The 15000-nt window shown below is 42.5% G+C and overlaps 1 protein-coding gene across 1 annotated transcript in view; it reads right to left on the bottom strand.

Annotated features, from left to right (window-relative positions):
* The window catches only part of zgc:158766 (uncharacterized protein LOC100009641 homolog), a 29110-nt gene extending 17866 nt beyond the window's left edge, over positions 1-11244 (bottom strand). Inside the window, exons 1-3 of the mRNA XM_060861185.1 lie at positions 10973-11244; positions 5994-6191; positions 2873-3983 (exon numbers count right to left, since the gene is read on the bottom strand). Of these exons, the coding sequence (XP_060717168.1) occupies positions 2873-3983; positions 5994-6191; positions 10973-11023 (1360 nt within the window). The 5' untranslated portion in view covers positions 11024-11244. The remainder of the gene's footprint in view (positions 1-2872; positions 3984-5993; positions 6192-10972) is intronic.
* Positions 11245-15000: the final 3756 nt, after the last annotated feature.

Below are 15000 nucleotides of genomic sequence, written 5' to 3'. Positions count from 1 at the left end.
CACTGTGTACTGCTCAGATATATGTGATTGAAATGACAATAAAGGTTCTTGACTTGACCGCTATTAGTTGATTAGTTTTATTTGTCTTAAGTTATGGGTGTGTGAAGGGCTGGGTTTCACTCAGTGCTCTGGATGGAGCTCTTATTCCCTGACATGAGAAAGTGTTTGTGCTTCAGACTCCAAAGCTCTTCTGTAAGCCTCTCTAAATAAAGGCATCTCTTAAATGCTGTAAATGTCCAGAAATAAATATTTTAAACAGTGCAGAATATTACAGAAATAAAAGTGCAGTAACCTGTGCGGATTATATGATTTTAAGTCGACTGAATAGAGATTTACATCAGTTATAATGTAATGTGTAATGTACTGTAATGTATTGGTTGTATTGTGATGTATCCATGCTCTCTGGGTGGGAGGAGCATACTCTGTCTCTCCTGTCAATCACAGATCATGTGTATCTGTATCACGCTAGAAACCATCCAGATTGTCCAGCCCTTTTGGAAGAACCAGAGCACCTCCCATAATGCACCTGGTAAATTACAGGGAGTAGGAAGACCTGATTCTGGACCTGTCTGTGTTCTGAGTGGACAATCATGAAGGACGTCTGACTTCAGAATGAAATGTGTCAGACTTTAATGGGCTTAGGAATGCAGATAGAATAGATCTTATATAATTTGTGTGTGTGTGTGTGTGTGGGTGTGTGTGTGTAAGACGTTTTTCTCTAAACTCGCACCAAACTGACCACAGCACAAAGGTGGTCATTATGAGCGAAATGGCTGTGATGGTGGCAACGCTAGAGCTCTGAGCCTCTCACAGGTCAGTCACCTGATCCTTCTGACTCTGTGGGAAAATCTCTGTAGTTTAAAAAGGGAAGGGGGGGCTGCACTCTGGGGGGATTCACCTGAGCCTGTAACAGTGTGTGTGTGGTTGTGTGTGTGAGTTATGGAAATGATCGTTAATAGAAACTAAAACTGGAAAGAAGTGTCTGAGATAAAATACACTGAATGTATGACTGACTCTACCTCGACTTCTTGACAATGAATCTGATATATCGTCCTGTCTCTGATCTACAGGGCCCCGCCCACAGGTTTGCGTTTCCTTCATCACATGAGATAGTGAGACAAACAGCCGTCCTCCATTTCTCCACCATCAATAGCAAGAAGAAGAAATAACAGTGTGTTTCCTCAGCGACTCACTCGCAGTATTCTCACCTGTACACAAATATTTATAGGAAAGAAAAACCTGTGTGTGTGTGTCTGTATGCGTGTGTGTGTGTCTTTGTATGTGTGTGTGTGTGTGTGTGTGTCTCTGTATGTGTGTGTGTGTGTCTGTATATGTCTATATGCGTGTGTGTGTGTGTCTCTGTATGTGTGTGTGTGTCTGTATGTGTGTGTCTGTATGTGTCTGTATGTGTGTGTGTCTGTATGTGTGTATGTTTGTGTGTGTCTGTCTGTATGTGTGTGTCTGTATCTGTGTATGTGTGTGTTTGTGTGTGTCTGTATGTGTGTGTCTGTATATGTGTGTTTGTGTCTGTATGTGTGTGTCTGTATGTGTGTGTGTCTGTATGTGTGTGTGTCTGTATGTGTGTGTGTGTGTGTGTCTGTATGTGTGTCTCTGTATGTGCGTGTGTGTGTGTCTGTATATGTGTGTTTGTGTCTGTATGTGTGTGTCTGTATGTGTGTGTGTCTGTATGTGTGTGTGTCTGTATGTGTGTGTGTGTGTGTCTGTATGTGTGTCTCTGTATGTGCGTGTGTGTGTGTCTGTATGTGTGTCTCTGTATGTGTGTGTCTGTATGTGTGTGTGTGTTTGTGTCTGTATGTGTGTCTCTGTATGTGTGTGTGTCTCTGTATGTGTGTGTGTGTGTGTCTGTATGTGTGTGTGTGTTTCTGTATGTGTGTGTGTGTGTCTGTATGTGTGTGTGTCTGTATATGTGTGTCTGTATGTGTGTGTGTCTGTATGCGTGTGTTTGTGTCTGTATGTGTGTGTCTGTATGTGTGTGTGTCTGTATGTGTGTGTGTCTGTATGTGTGTGTGTGTGTCTGTATGTGTGTCTCTGTATGTGTGTGTGTGTGTCTGTATGTGTGTCTCTGTATGTGTGTGTCTGTATGTGTGTGTGTTTGTGTCTGTATGTGTGTCTCTGTATGTGTGTGTGTGTGTCTGTATGTGTGTGTCTGTATGTGTGTCTCTGTATGTGTGTCTGTATGTGTGTGTGTGTCTCTGTATGTGTGTGTGTGTAGCCTCACATCAGCATGGTTGGGGCGTGCTTGTCACTAAATCTTCTCAGACAACACATACATGCTGTATTGGCCCCTGCATCCACACACTCTCACACACACACACACATACAGACACACACACACACACAGCGGCGGTGTGTAAGAAAGTGAGTGGTGTGTTAGTCAGAGCACTCAGCGGTTGATAATTACACACCCTGTCGTGTCACGTAACGCGAGAGCGATTTTCGGAGCCTGAGGCTACACTGAACCGAAAACAGGACATCTGGTAACGCAGACACACCTTAATGAGCGGGTTAATAAACTCTACACGGCTTCGTACACAACAGGTGCTCTATAACTTCACCTGGGTCAATGTCACATCACAGCATGAGACTGAACCAGGGATTAACAGAACAATCAGTGACTATTAAAATATTTCTTTATTAAATTTATACATTTATACATTTATATAATAAACTATAACAAATCTAAGACAGTGTTCGTCTGTATTAAACCACGGCGTAAATGGCGTAACTTCTATAAACACGTTAAGCTCCGCCTCGTTTAAATGTTAAGCTTCAGAATTCTAATCTCCATCAGCATTATAATTGCTGTCCTCCTTGTGGTGTATATAATATTTCTGTTAATCATGGTGTCTACCTGAGTCTCCTTTGCTGCCGCGTCTCTCTGCGCTGTAAAATGCCATCTCAAGGTCGAGTCTCCCGAAACGTATCGCGCAGCCGTTCATCAGCTTCTTGGGAGAGCCTTCGCCAGAGGAGGAGCGTGTCCTGTGACCTTTGACCGCACCTTTCCCAGACCGTTCCAGAGACTTGGAGCGCCTCTCGGACCTGATGCTGCACTGCAGTGGGAGGAGAGGCGAGAGGCGGCGCTGCAGGGATCCTCGTCTCACTGGGTGCGTGTCTGAGTCACATCTCGGCCTGGTCTCGGCCTCGACTGCCGGCTTGGCGCCGCCTTCCTCCTGGACTGACTCGGAGCTTGATCCGAGGTTCATGGGGTTCTGCAAAGCTTCCATGTAGGATTTGCGAAACAATCGTCGTGTCTCGAAAGCGACAGAGTCTCTCGACTGGTGCCGTCTCGGCGTGCTGAGATCCGTGCTGAAAGACAGACACTTGGCATTTCCTCCTCTCCTGCTCCCACCCTCTGCGTGTATACCAGGGCTCAGGGCACTTTCCTGTGCGGGCAACGTGCCGGCGCTTGTGTACGTGTCGCTTTCACTGGGTCTGCGGCTCAGGAACGGTTCGGACACCGTGGAATCGGCGCCCTGTGAGGCCAGCGAGTCTCTGGAGCTCCTCCGGCTGTCCAGTGTCCCAGTGGATCCGTGGGTGCTGCAGGTGCCAAGGTGGCCAATGCTCAGTGCTCCTGGCTGCATGATGCCCTCGTTGGCGTTTCTCACGCACACAGGGTTCACCACGTTCCTCCAGGGGGTTCGGTAGACGGCAGCGCCGGTGCTCAGCAGGCAATTCTGGAGGGGTTGCAGGTTCCTTTCACGTGTTACATCCTGCAGGAATTCGGTGGTGAAGACTCTGGGATACATTCCCTCAGGCACGGTGATCTCGGCCAGGGCGCGCCCGCTTCGTGCCAGGCATTTTATTACCAGCTTGGCGGCCTTGCGGCCCAGAGGCACCAGCTGCAGGTAGAAGTCTCCCTGCCTCAGACGTACTTTGTGCAAAGGGGCGAGCTGCAGGACAATCTTCTCATGGATGCACAGGGGCCAGCCCTCGTGGTACAGCAGCAGGCCTTTAAATCGCAGCTGAGGGACGGAAAACAGAATAGAGGGATAGATTAATACAGCCGTTTTTCACTTATAAAGCATCTACTCACATAAAAAACCTCTATCGACGGAGCTACACAGCTACTAAACGTCCATGTTACCGCGGTGGTACTCTGAAGTGTTCACCTTCTGTACCTTTGCCCTGTAAGACAGCTGTAAGGAGTAAACCTGTAAAGATTTACTCTAATGCTCAAGGTTTCGAAACGTCTCTGTTATGTTCTGGTTTCTACATTTTAATCTGGAGTCATGTCTGGTACTGTAAGGGGCTGTAAAGAAGGGACGAGAAAATCAGAAAGACGGAGCAGCACGGCATAAAAGAAAGACGATAAAGAATCGTATCTAAGCTGTTAAATTAATAACAACTGTTAACGTTCCAAATAAAGTAAAGAAACCGAATCTACGTTTACAGATTTCCTAAATCTCCTAATTGTTCAGGATTACGCCTCCTGGTTACGGTCTGCTGGCTCTGTGACTAAAAGGTTTTGCAACACACAGTTACAGGAACTGTTCATGCCCACAACAAAACTGCACTGCTTGCAACATCTGAATGATTTCCTGCTCTTCAATTCAATCCAAGTTTATTTCTATAGCGCTTTTTACAATGGACATTGTCTCAAAGCAGCTTTACAGAACATAAATGTAGAGCAGAAGGTAAACATAAGGAGAAATATAAAGAATTAATACAAGAAAAATTCAAGATATATATAGTTCACAGTGTGTATGTATGTATGTATGTATGTATGTATGTATATGTTTGTATGTATGTATGTATGTACTGTATGTACTGTATGTATGTATGTTTGTATGTACTGTATGTATGTATGTATGTATGTATGTATATGTATGTATGTATGTATGTATGTATATGTATGTATGTATGTACTGTATGTACTGTATGTATGTATGTATGTATGTATGTATGTATGTATGTATGTATGTATGCATATGTATGTACTGTATGTATGTATGTATGTATGTATGTACTGTATGTACTGTATGTTTGTATGTACTGTATGTATGTATGTATGTATATGTACAGTATGTATGTATATGTATGTACTGTATGTATGTATGTATGTATGTATGTATGTATGTACTGTATGTACTGTATGTTTGTATGTACTGTATGTATGTATGTACTGCATGTATGTATATGTACAGTATGTATGTATATGTATGTACTGTATGTATGTATGTATGTATGTATGTACTGTATGTACTGTATGTTTGTATGTACTGTATGTATGTATGTACTGCATGTATGTATATGTACAGTATGTATGTATATGTATGTACTGTATGTATGTATGTATGTATGTATGTATGTATGTATGTATGTATGTATGTATATGTGTTTATCCCCAATGAACAAGTCTGAGGTGACTCAGGCAGCAGTGGGGAGGAAAAACTCCCTGAAATTGGTAAAGAAGAAACCTTGAGAGGAACCAGACTCAAAGGGGAACCTCATCCTCATATGGGTGACACTAGATGGTGTGATTATAAATATACAGTCAAACAAATGCTGTATTGGTGTAAGGATCACATGGAGTTCAGATTTCCTCTTTAGTATCACAGAGTCCAACTGGACTCATTCTGTAAGTATCACAACGAGAGAGAAGACGCAGCAAATAACCATAATTGTTTGTGACAGCGCTACCGGACATTTATTTAGACCTACTTAGACATTATTTTGTTTGCCTGTCATCTTTAGGATACTTTTGAATTATAATCTCTACGTTTTATACATGAAGTCCACTCATAGCTCATAATTCAGACAACTGACTCCATTAAATGTCTACATGAAACATCTGGAGATCCTGAGAGTCGGTTTTGTACGTTGACGCATTTCCTTCTCCGACATTGAGACGTATTGTCTCTGCCAGACCCCGCCCACTCTAAACTAGCGTTAGTGATCCAGCTGAATACGGACAGCAGTAGTGAGTATATAATGAGCTTGTTGCAGATGTTGCAGTGTTAGGTGTTACTCACGCAGCTCTCTCTCTGGATGGTGTGTAAGATCTTCTTGGCAGGCAGGAGGAAGTCGATGAGGCAGCGCAGGCCGTCACCGCCGTACTGACGCTCCACCACGCTGAAGAGCTGCAGCAGCACCGTGGACGCCGTCGCCCCGAACGGAGCGTACGCTGACGACAAAGTGCTCTGGATACAGCTGTCTAATGACTCCGAGTCCTAACGCACACACACACACAAAAGGAGTATTTACTTTTATCCAGCAATCAGCTAGCATTAATTTAGCATATGTTCAGTTGTTAACTCTTCCTTAATTTAATAGCATTATTATTATTATTATTATTATTATTATTATTATTATATTATATATATAATATGCTTTTATAATAAAAAGCAATAAAAATCTTAATTTAATCAAGAAACTGGAAATGAAAACGTGAGAATTTCATTTCATACCGAAGTGATTACTCAACATTTAAAACATGCTAACATCTTGTAATGCTAATCTCCTTTAGCCGTATTAGACATCGTTTTTAACAAATGCTAGCTAGTTCATCTTTTAAGCTTTTCATATGTACACATAATTTATTTTTTGTAATATTATATTTTAACTGTGGTAGTTACAAGGATTATTAATGTGGAAATATGAAACCTGAGACAAAGCGCTGTGACAGACAGACAGACAGACAGACAGACAGACAGACGGGTGTAGTGTTGTAAATACTGAGTCTAAAGAAATACACTACATCACTCTGTTTGTTTTGGCGTTAGTGAACGTGTGAGCCGTTGACTTTCCAACCCCTCCTGTGAGACGATGGATCACATAAGCACACACACACACACACACACACACACACACACACACACACACACACACACACGCAGTAGGATGTCAGGAGGTCACAGGCCACGTCCCGTACATTTAGTGCATGTCAGAGGAAACACCTGTCAGGTGACGTCATGATCTGGACAATAACACAGTGAGGGTGGAAAATCGGACTTTTCCCGGGATTTTCTGTGGCTCGGGCCGTGACCTCTGACCCTGAATTTGATGATGAGCCAAAGGTTGAGTTCATACGAGTGTTTTAAGGAAGTCGACAACACCGATTCGACTCACCTTAACTCTCGAAGCGACCGATTAGAGTCGACGCCCTTTGATTCTAAAACCGATGACTCTCAGTCGACTCACCATTAAGATTTAATCATGTATTCTTATAACATCTATCTCTACATAGCTAGCCACTACGTGTAGCGTTTAGCTCATCACGAGCTCTTCATGGGAACGTTAGAGGTTTATAAACGTATTTTGCTACAAAAGTGACTCATGAATCGGTTACTTTGCTCAGGAAGACCAGCTTGTGATTGGGACCCTCTGAGAAAAGTTCGAGGTGATTACGACATCGAGACCGAGAGAAAGAAATGTGTGTGTGTGTGTGTGTGTGATCTGCATGCGAGGAGGAGGAAAACTCAGTGCTGTTTACTGGAGGAAGGACAACAATGGCAGGAAAGTCATCGTTATGTATTTTTCAATGTCTCAGAGAGCCGTTCTTCGGGTTTCTGCTGGCGCCTTGAATGAGAAGCGCACGAGGGGAACCTGCTTTGATCACGAAAGATGTTTATAAAGTTGGAAAAATGCCTCCATGTACCACTGACCTTTGACCTCAACGAATCAGTCAAAAGTACTGAGATGAATCCTTACTCACTTATAGACTCCACATATATACAGATTTACTCGATTTTGTTCTGTCAATATATCGGACAAAAGCAACCCCCATCACACACACACACACACACACACACACACATACACACACTTACGCTACTCGTGAAAGCCCCTGTAGACCAAATACAAGGCTCAGAAGTGTCTCGTTTGAAGAAGAACTTAAAAAGAGACAGATAAGAGATGAATAAAGCTTCAGAAGCGGAACGAGTGAAGAAGAAACAATCCTGAGCTCTTCACAATCCCAGACCAGTTGTACAAGATTAAAAGTTTCTAAAGATTCTACAATTCAGTGAGATTCTTCAGACTTTCTGGAACTCCTCAGAAGATGCTACAACTCCTCTACAGAGCTCTTTAGCAGATTACACAATACTCCAGTGTTTAAGAACGTTTCAGATTTCTGAAACTCTTACGGACGATTCTTAATCTGTGTGACGTTCTGGAACGGGTTTCGATATAAGAAGGTGAAAACACGATACGCTTCGTGATCAAAAAGTCACAGCAGCGACTGGGAAGAACAGGAGGCTGAGCTTAAACACGGAACCGTGTGAAACCTTAATGCTAACTGCATGTATGCTAGAACATCAGTGAGAAACGTACGAGTACCGGAATCATGGTTACACACTTAGCATCAACCACAACCACGACTCCACGATCATGTCACAAATCACGATCCCACGGATGCTCTGGAACCTTCTCGTGTACGTCGGTCGTGACGGATTTGCTGCCTGATCAGACGGTTACCTTGCTGGAAGAGCGGTTTGATTTTTTTTGTTTTTAATACATTTAATTATGTGCTCTTTAAATTGTCACCGCAGGTTTGTGTGTTTTTATACTGTGATCTACACGAATACACGAGTACGTAGTGACCACGATGCCGTAGTCTCCGCATTAGTGTCTCTGTCTCTTTAATTTGATCACCGTAATGCCATAACGTCACATTTATATCATTATTATTATTATTTCTCTCAGAAGTCTGTACTGCATTTCTGTTCCATTCCAGAAAGGTTCTCTGTATCAGCAGGTGGATGTGGGGGGTCAGAAACCCAAAGCTGGAGCGCTCCAGACCTCCAGCGGTGCGTGACTCTGTGACTACGCCATTTAAGAGTAATGTGAGAACAACGGCACTGAAACCGGACGAGCGATGGAGCTTTTCGCTGCGGCACGGAAACAAAAAGTCGCTTGAGGTGCCTGGAATTAGAGATATCTTCTAAAGGAAGAGCAAAAGAAAGTGTAGAAAAGCAATCTGGCTTCTATGAGTAAGAAAGGAATAAACCTCTGAGTGCAATGAAGTTACGCGAAGTCGGAGTGTTTTATTTCTTTTACGCCACAACAGTTTGCAAACAATCACAAATCTATTACGGAACAACATACATGATATATCACATCACCTTTTTTAAACACCTTAATTGTGGCGCAACTTCCTGTGACTGTGCTGTTACCATAGAAACATGTTAGCTAACACTAAAGGAAGCTACTTAAATAATTAAGCCTGTTAATATTAAAATAAATGTGTGATTTGCTTCTGAAAAAAATAGGAAATAATAAACACCTTCTAACCAATCAGAATTCAAGGATTCATCAGCTTCAAAGGCTCTGAAAGTGCTGTAGAGGGTGTGGCCTGTTACCTAGGCAACCAAAGCAATAGCAATTGGTCATTAAATAATTCAGGTAGCTGATACATTCTGATCCCGATTATAACACCAAAAAAGTTCTGATAATTTAGTTTAATTTACTTTGTTGCATTCAATCAGCTGTGTGCTGCGATTATACTGATATAAAGGTACAAAGTGGTGCTAAAAGTTAAGGAAAAGGTATTTAGAACAGGCTCCGCCCCCTCTGTCGCCACACACAGACCGTAATTAGGGCTCGAGATACGGTGCTACGACGGGCGGAGACAATTACGACTTTTTGATTGAAGGGTCCACTTCACACTCAAGTAGCACTTTAGTGGCTATTGTGATGTCCACTTTTGTGTGTGTGTGTGTGTGTGTGTGTGTGTGAAGGTTTCAGACTCTTTGGACAGGGGAGTGCGAGTCGATAGAGTGCACGCTCTCTCCAGGGGAAAGCGAGCAACAAAGGCTGCTGCACTGAATGATGGAGTGTAGTCTGTGTGTGTGTGTGTGTGTGTGTGTGTGTGTGTGTGTGTGTGTGTGGTGGCACGGTCACTGAAGAGCCTTTAATATGTGAAGGATTGAGCAGCAGAGTGAATGAACACTTGATGCAGATGCAAACACAGCAGAAATGTGAACAGATGGACAGAAGCAACAGTTTAAAAAACTTTTAAAACAGTTTAAACAACAGTTTAACAAACAAACTAAAAAACGTAGAAGCAAAAAACTGATGTTTACATTCGTATGTGTGTCTTTTCAGGATGATGTGATCATGTACGAGATGACAAAGTGTTTTTTTATTCTGTTTAAAGTACTCAGCGAGTCTTGAAGGCCTAAAATGGTTGGAGCGTAAGTTCGTATTAGATCGCTCAGCAAACTCAGGACATTCATGCAGTGTGTGTGTGTGTGTGTGTGTTTGTGTGTGTGTGTGTTTTTTTGTTCTTTAACAGTATTGTAATTGTTGTGATATGAAAAGACTGTGATGAGAAATCAAGAGCTGTCAACAGCCTGAATAAAAACTCATCAGTGAAGGACAGGAAGCTTCGATTCTTTCCTCCCTCCATTCACATGATAATTGACAAATGCCTAAAGCACCTGATGAAAGGAAAGGAATGAGCTCCGATGTCTGCAGAGACACTGACGGTAAATAATATGGTTATATAGTATTTATATATGTATTTATTCTGCAGATGTGTTTATATAAACCGAGTGCTGTGTCCGTGTTAAGGGGCTGATAATCGGTCCAACGTCACATCGCGATACTGAACGTTATATTATTCTCACTGATACGTGAAAGATTTGTAGATATCAGTGTTCTGTGTTTAGGAGGACGCTCGCTAGGTAGACGACATGGTTTGTGTTTTTGAGATAAAAGCGGTCTTTGAACACACACACATGATAGCGTTGAAGTGAAATATGACTGTATAAGTGAGTGGCGTCTGATTGGATGTTTCAATAATTGTTGTTAAAAAAGTGAAAAGTTTAACACACTTGTGATCTGAGGTTTTTTTTCTCACACAAACCCTTCATAAGACCATACAGTACATTATAGAAGTTTTCCGGTTGTCATTATGTGGTAATTTTTTCCCCCAAACACTAACACACACACACACACACACACACACACGTAGTTTAAACACAACGGGACGTGACGCAACGTGTCTCACCTTTATGCTCAGGTAATTGTCACAGCTGCGGGACTGGGCTCGCGTGTGCATGTTGTCCTCCTTAAATAAATAACCCCTGAGGAACGAATAAATAATCCGAATCGGAACGAGTGCAGATTAAAATCCGGAGAGTGCTACAGATCTGCCGTGTCTGGAGAGGGATGTGGGATAGTCCATGGCTGGGGTGGTGTGTGTGTGTCCAACTCAGTCTCGCAAAACACTCAGTGAGTGAGTCAGCTGTGCGAGTCGTCCTGAGAGAGTGTGAGAGCGACGGCAATAAAGCTCTCCTCTCTCTCTCTCTCTCTCTCTCTCTCTCTCTCCTCCCCTTGTTCACTCCCATTCGCTCAGTCATTCAACTTCCTTCACCGCTGAAAAAACACACAACCTGACCTGTACACAACAATGACACCACCACCTCCTCCCCCCTGCCCACACACACCACCTCTTTTGCCCTGCAGTCTTCCCCTCTCCCTTCATTTCTCTCCCTTCATTCAACTCTTTACCACCCCCGACACCCCCTCGGCCCCCCCTCATTGTCCGGGCAGTACCGATGGATTATTCTATTGCTTTGGTCAAAGGAGAGGGGGAGAAAAGACACTAGAATGCTGTCAGTGAAACAATGCCACGGTCCTGAATAAGGGGAATCCCTTACCCACACACACGCGCGCACACACACACGCACACACACTGACGGATGCTTCCCGCCTCCATGCTGAGTTTGAGGACGTCCACAGCTTGCATGATTCTCCATCACTCTTCCGGAAGAATTAATGCAGTACACAGAATTAATCTAGGACCCTACGGCCTTCTTCTGTTTGTCTGTTCGAGGTGCTTCAATTCGGAAACCTACAACTGAGCGATGACCTTTAATAAAAGTCCCAGTTGAAACTCTGTATCCTAAAGCTTGTGTAAAATGACAGTTAAGGAGACACACTGATCATGTATAAATCCTCGTCACAACTTCGATTAGGAGAAAAGTAATGGCACCCTGTTAAAGGAGAAAAAGTCAGACTTTGCACTGACTTCCTCATTTAATGGGGTGCCATTACTTTATTATGAGAATATTTAATTGGGTTTGGCTACAAAAACCTTTGCTCCCCAAACCGATGAAGGAGAAACGAAAGCGAATGCTGCGCTTGGCATTTTAAAATGTTGTTGTCTTTCTGTGGCGTTAGATCTGTGTTTCTTGTGTCCTGACCCTCCTCAGCATCTTGTTCTCACCCTTTTTTAACTTAATACGTTTTAATCAGCATTAATTAAAAAAAAATAAAAACAGTCAGTGCTAATGTTCGAGAAGAGGAAGTAAATTGCCTCGCAGTCGAACAGGCAGGAATACATACTGACGATTGCTCCGCTAATGACGATGTCATAACGAGGGGATGTGAGATAATGAGGGGATGCTGTCTATGTCTCAGCGCTTCTCTGTATGACGATCATTCTGTCTGTGTGTGACGGCAATCTAGCAACATTCAGACCTCGGTTCGTCTCCCGTGGTGTTTTCACGTGCCCTGTTTCTCCGTCTTCATGCGGGTGGATACTTTAATTCTGCAGCAAACGCTTTAAAACACACGTGTCAGATCTCACGTGACCGTGGAGACGTCGCTCGTTAACCGCACGATGATTATTTTTCAGTAATTAAAGATGTCAGACTATTTCTTTTTGAACAGTCCTGTTCTTATTGATGTTATAGCAGCTATACTCGTTCCTACAATAACGCGTTACACCTTCTGACCAATCGGAATAGAGAATTCAGGAATGTTTTCATGAGCTTTCCTGCATGTTCTCTATCAGCACAGGAAATCATTATTTAGTATGCTGACTGAGAGAACAGGACATTCGGCACCGTACTCGCGTCCGAGTCTTTTTGTGTATCCCGGATAGCTGTAGCTCGATAAACAGGTCTGTTTTGGCATATGCGGGAATAAATACTTCAAAAATAGCTTATAATTTTTCTGTTTGAAAAAAAAAAAAAAAGTTAGTGAAAATGTCTTGCACAAGCATCTAGAAACGTCAGCTGGAGTAGATATCGTGCTCCCCGGAGAGACGCTGAGATCTGATAACAGGATTGATGTTAATTAGGCTGCTGAGCGTGCGCCCTTTGGTCTGTTCTCATAATCGTTACTCGGTCGTATGCTGGAATAAAAATGACTTCTCTGTGTGTGTGTGTGTGTGTTTGTTTAAGCACTGTTTGGACTCACTGAGTGCTCGTGATAAACAACAACACGCTCATTTGCTGTTGTGTAAGGAGCTTGTGATGGCTGCTGTAAATATTTTTCTCTATAAATGACAGATTCCCTGAAATCCAACGTGGTACAATTCGATTTAAACTATTTGAAGAAAATTTTAATAACGTATTTTAAATAAATTGCACGCACCTTTTTTTTGTTTTGGTGCTTCTGTGCTAATGTAGCTAAGCTACTACCTTACAACAGAGTGTGTTAGCCTTGTAGCTGCTTCAGTTAGAGGAAATACAGGTTATGGTACCGGAGCTGATCGAACTGAACGTGTGTATGTTAACTGTATATATGTGTGTGTGTGTGTGGCAGGTTCAGGGCATCAGTGTGTTTGCTGAAGAACACAAAGCCCAGCTGTGTCACCCCTCTACACACACACTCACCCTAATGTGGAATGTAACACCCCGATCTCACAGCAGCTCTGAGCAGTGACGTAGCAGCAAACCAGCACCACACACATCTCCATCGTCCTTTCCTTTTACTCTCTCTCTGTCTATCCTGACTCTCTTTCTATTCTATTCTTCTATCTCTTTCTGTCTCGCTCAATCTGTCAGTCTTCTACCTATCACTCTTTCATTTTTTTTTTTTTTTAATCTGTCTTCTCTGTCTGTATTCCTTACGGGGAAAACCCATGTAGGGAACCTGTGAGTGAAATTCTAAATATCCTGCTTGAAGTGAGACACAAAACAAAACGTGTTTTTCTTTCTGTCCAGAATACAGAACGAACGACGACTATGTTTGTGAAATGAGTAAATGAGCGAGCGAGTCATGGCCACATGCGGCGTCTCGGTTTATCAGCATCGTTTATCACCCAGAATTGCTGAAGTGTCACTGATGAGTGCGGCGTTTAATCAGACAGACGTACAGTATAGTGTGAGTAAAACCACAGAAAGGTGAAGTCAGCGTATAAATCGGTGTAACACAAGATCTGATAACATCGTTTACTTTTACGAGTGAATATTACAGATATCGCTGTAAGAGTTTGTTACTATTTTAAATTGTTACGGTTACAGATGTGATTTAAGTTAAAGGTCTACATGCACTTTACTCTTTAATCTACGAACCCGATGGCTCTCAGAGATTGAAGAGGAACATTTCTCCGTCCAGCTATTTCCTTAAAAACGTCGGTGACTCGTCTGATTTGACGAGTTTATGAGTGTGATGGAAGTAACTGATAAAATGCTTAAATGTTCCAATAGTCCTATATTACACTTATGGGATACTTCAAATAATTAATCAAAGACGATACACAGGGTCCATATCGGAGACATTTCCCCCGAAAGGTTTGAGAATCCGTGAACAAAGCTTGGCGAAATTAAAGAAGCAGACTTTAGTCAACAAACATGTACGTGCTCATGGAATAAACTGTATAAATCTTTTTTAGGCTTTCAACTAGCCGATAAAATAAAACAGAGCGAAGATTTCTAGTAACCGGCCTTGTGTGAAAGCAGCAAAAAAGGTTGATGAAAAATTCTTGAAAGCAGCTGAGACACAAAAAATGAGAATATTGGATAGAGGAGTATTTATATGAAGTGAGCAAGAAAAGAAGAGCGTGATTGAGATGACCGGAGTAAAGACCTTGTCAATCGAAAAGCATTGATTTATATCACAAGTAGTCCAAAAAGCTAGCAAAAGTGCAAGCTCCGCATTAAACCGTACACGATGGTTAAATGACATTATCGCACTCCTGCAGGACACCACAATGACCTGGAGGAGTCAAAACCTTCCGGAGACACAGATAACACTTGTGTTAAGATAACAAAAAAAAAAGTGCCCATAAAGTGTGTGAGAAGC

Source organism: Tachysurus vachellii, chromosome 25 (assembly GCF_030014155.1).
Source record: "Tachysurus vachellii isolate PV-2020 chromosome 25, HZAU_Pvac_v1, whole genome shotgun sequence".
NCBI lineage: Eukaryota > Metazoa > Chordata > Actinopteri > Siluriformes > Bagridae > Tachysurus > Tachysurus vachellii.
The sequence above is the reverse complement of the archived record's forward strand: the minus strand, read 5'-3'. Positions and strand labels throughout refer to the sequence as shown.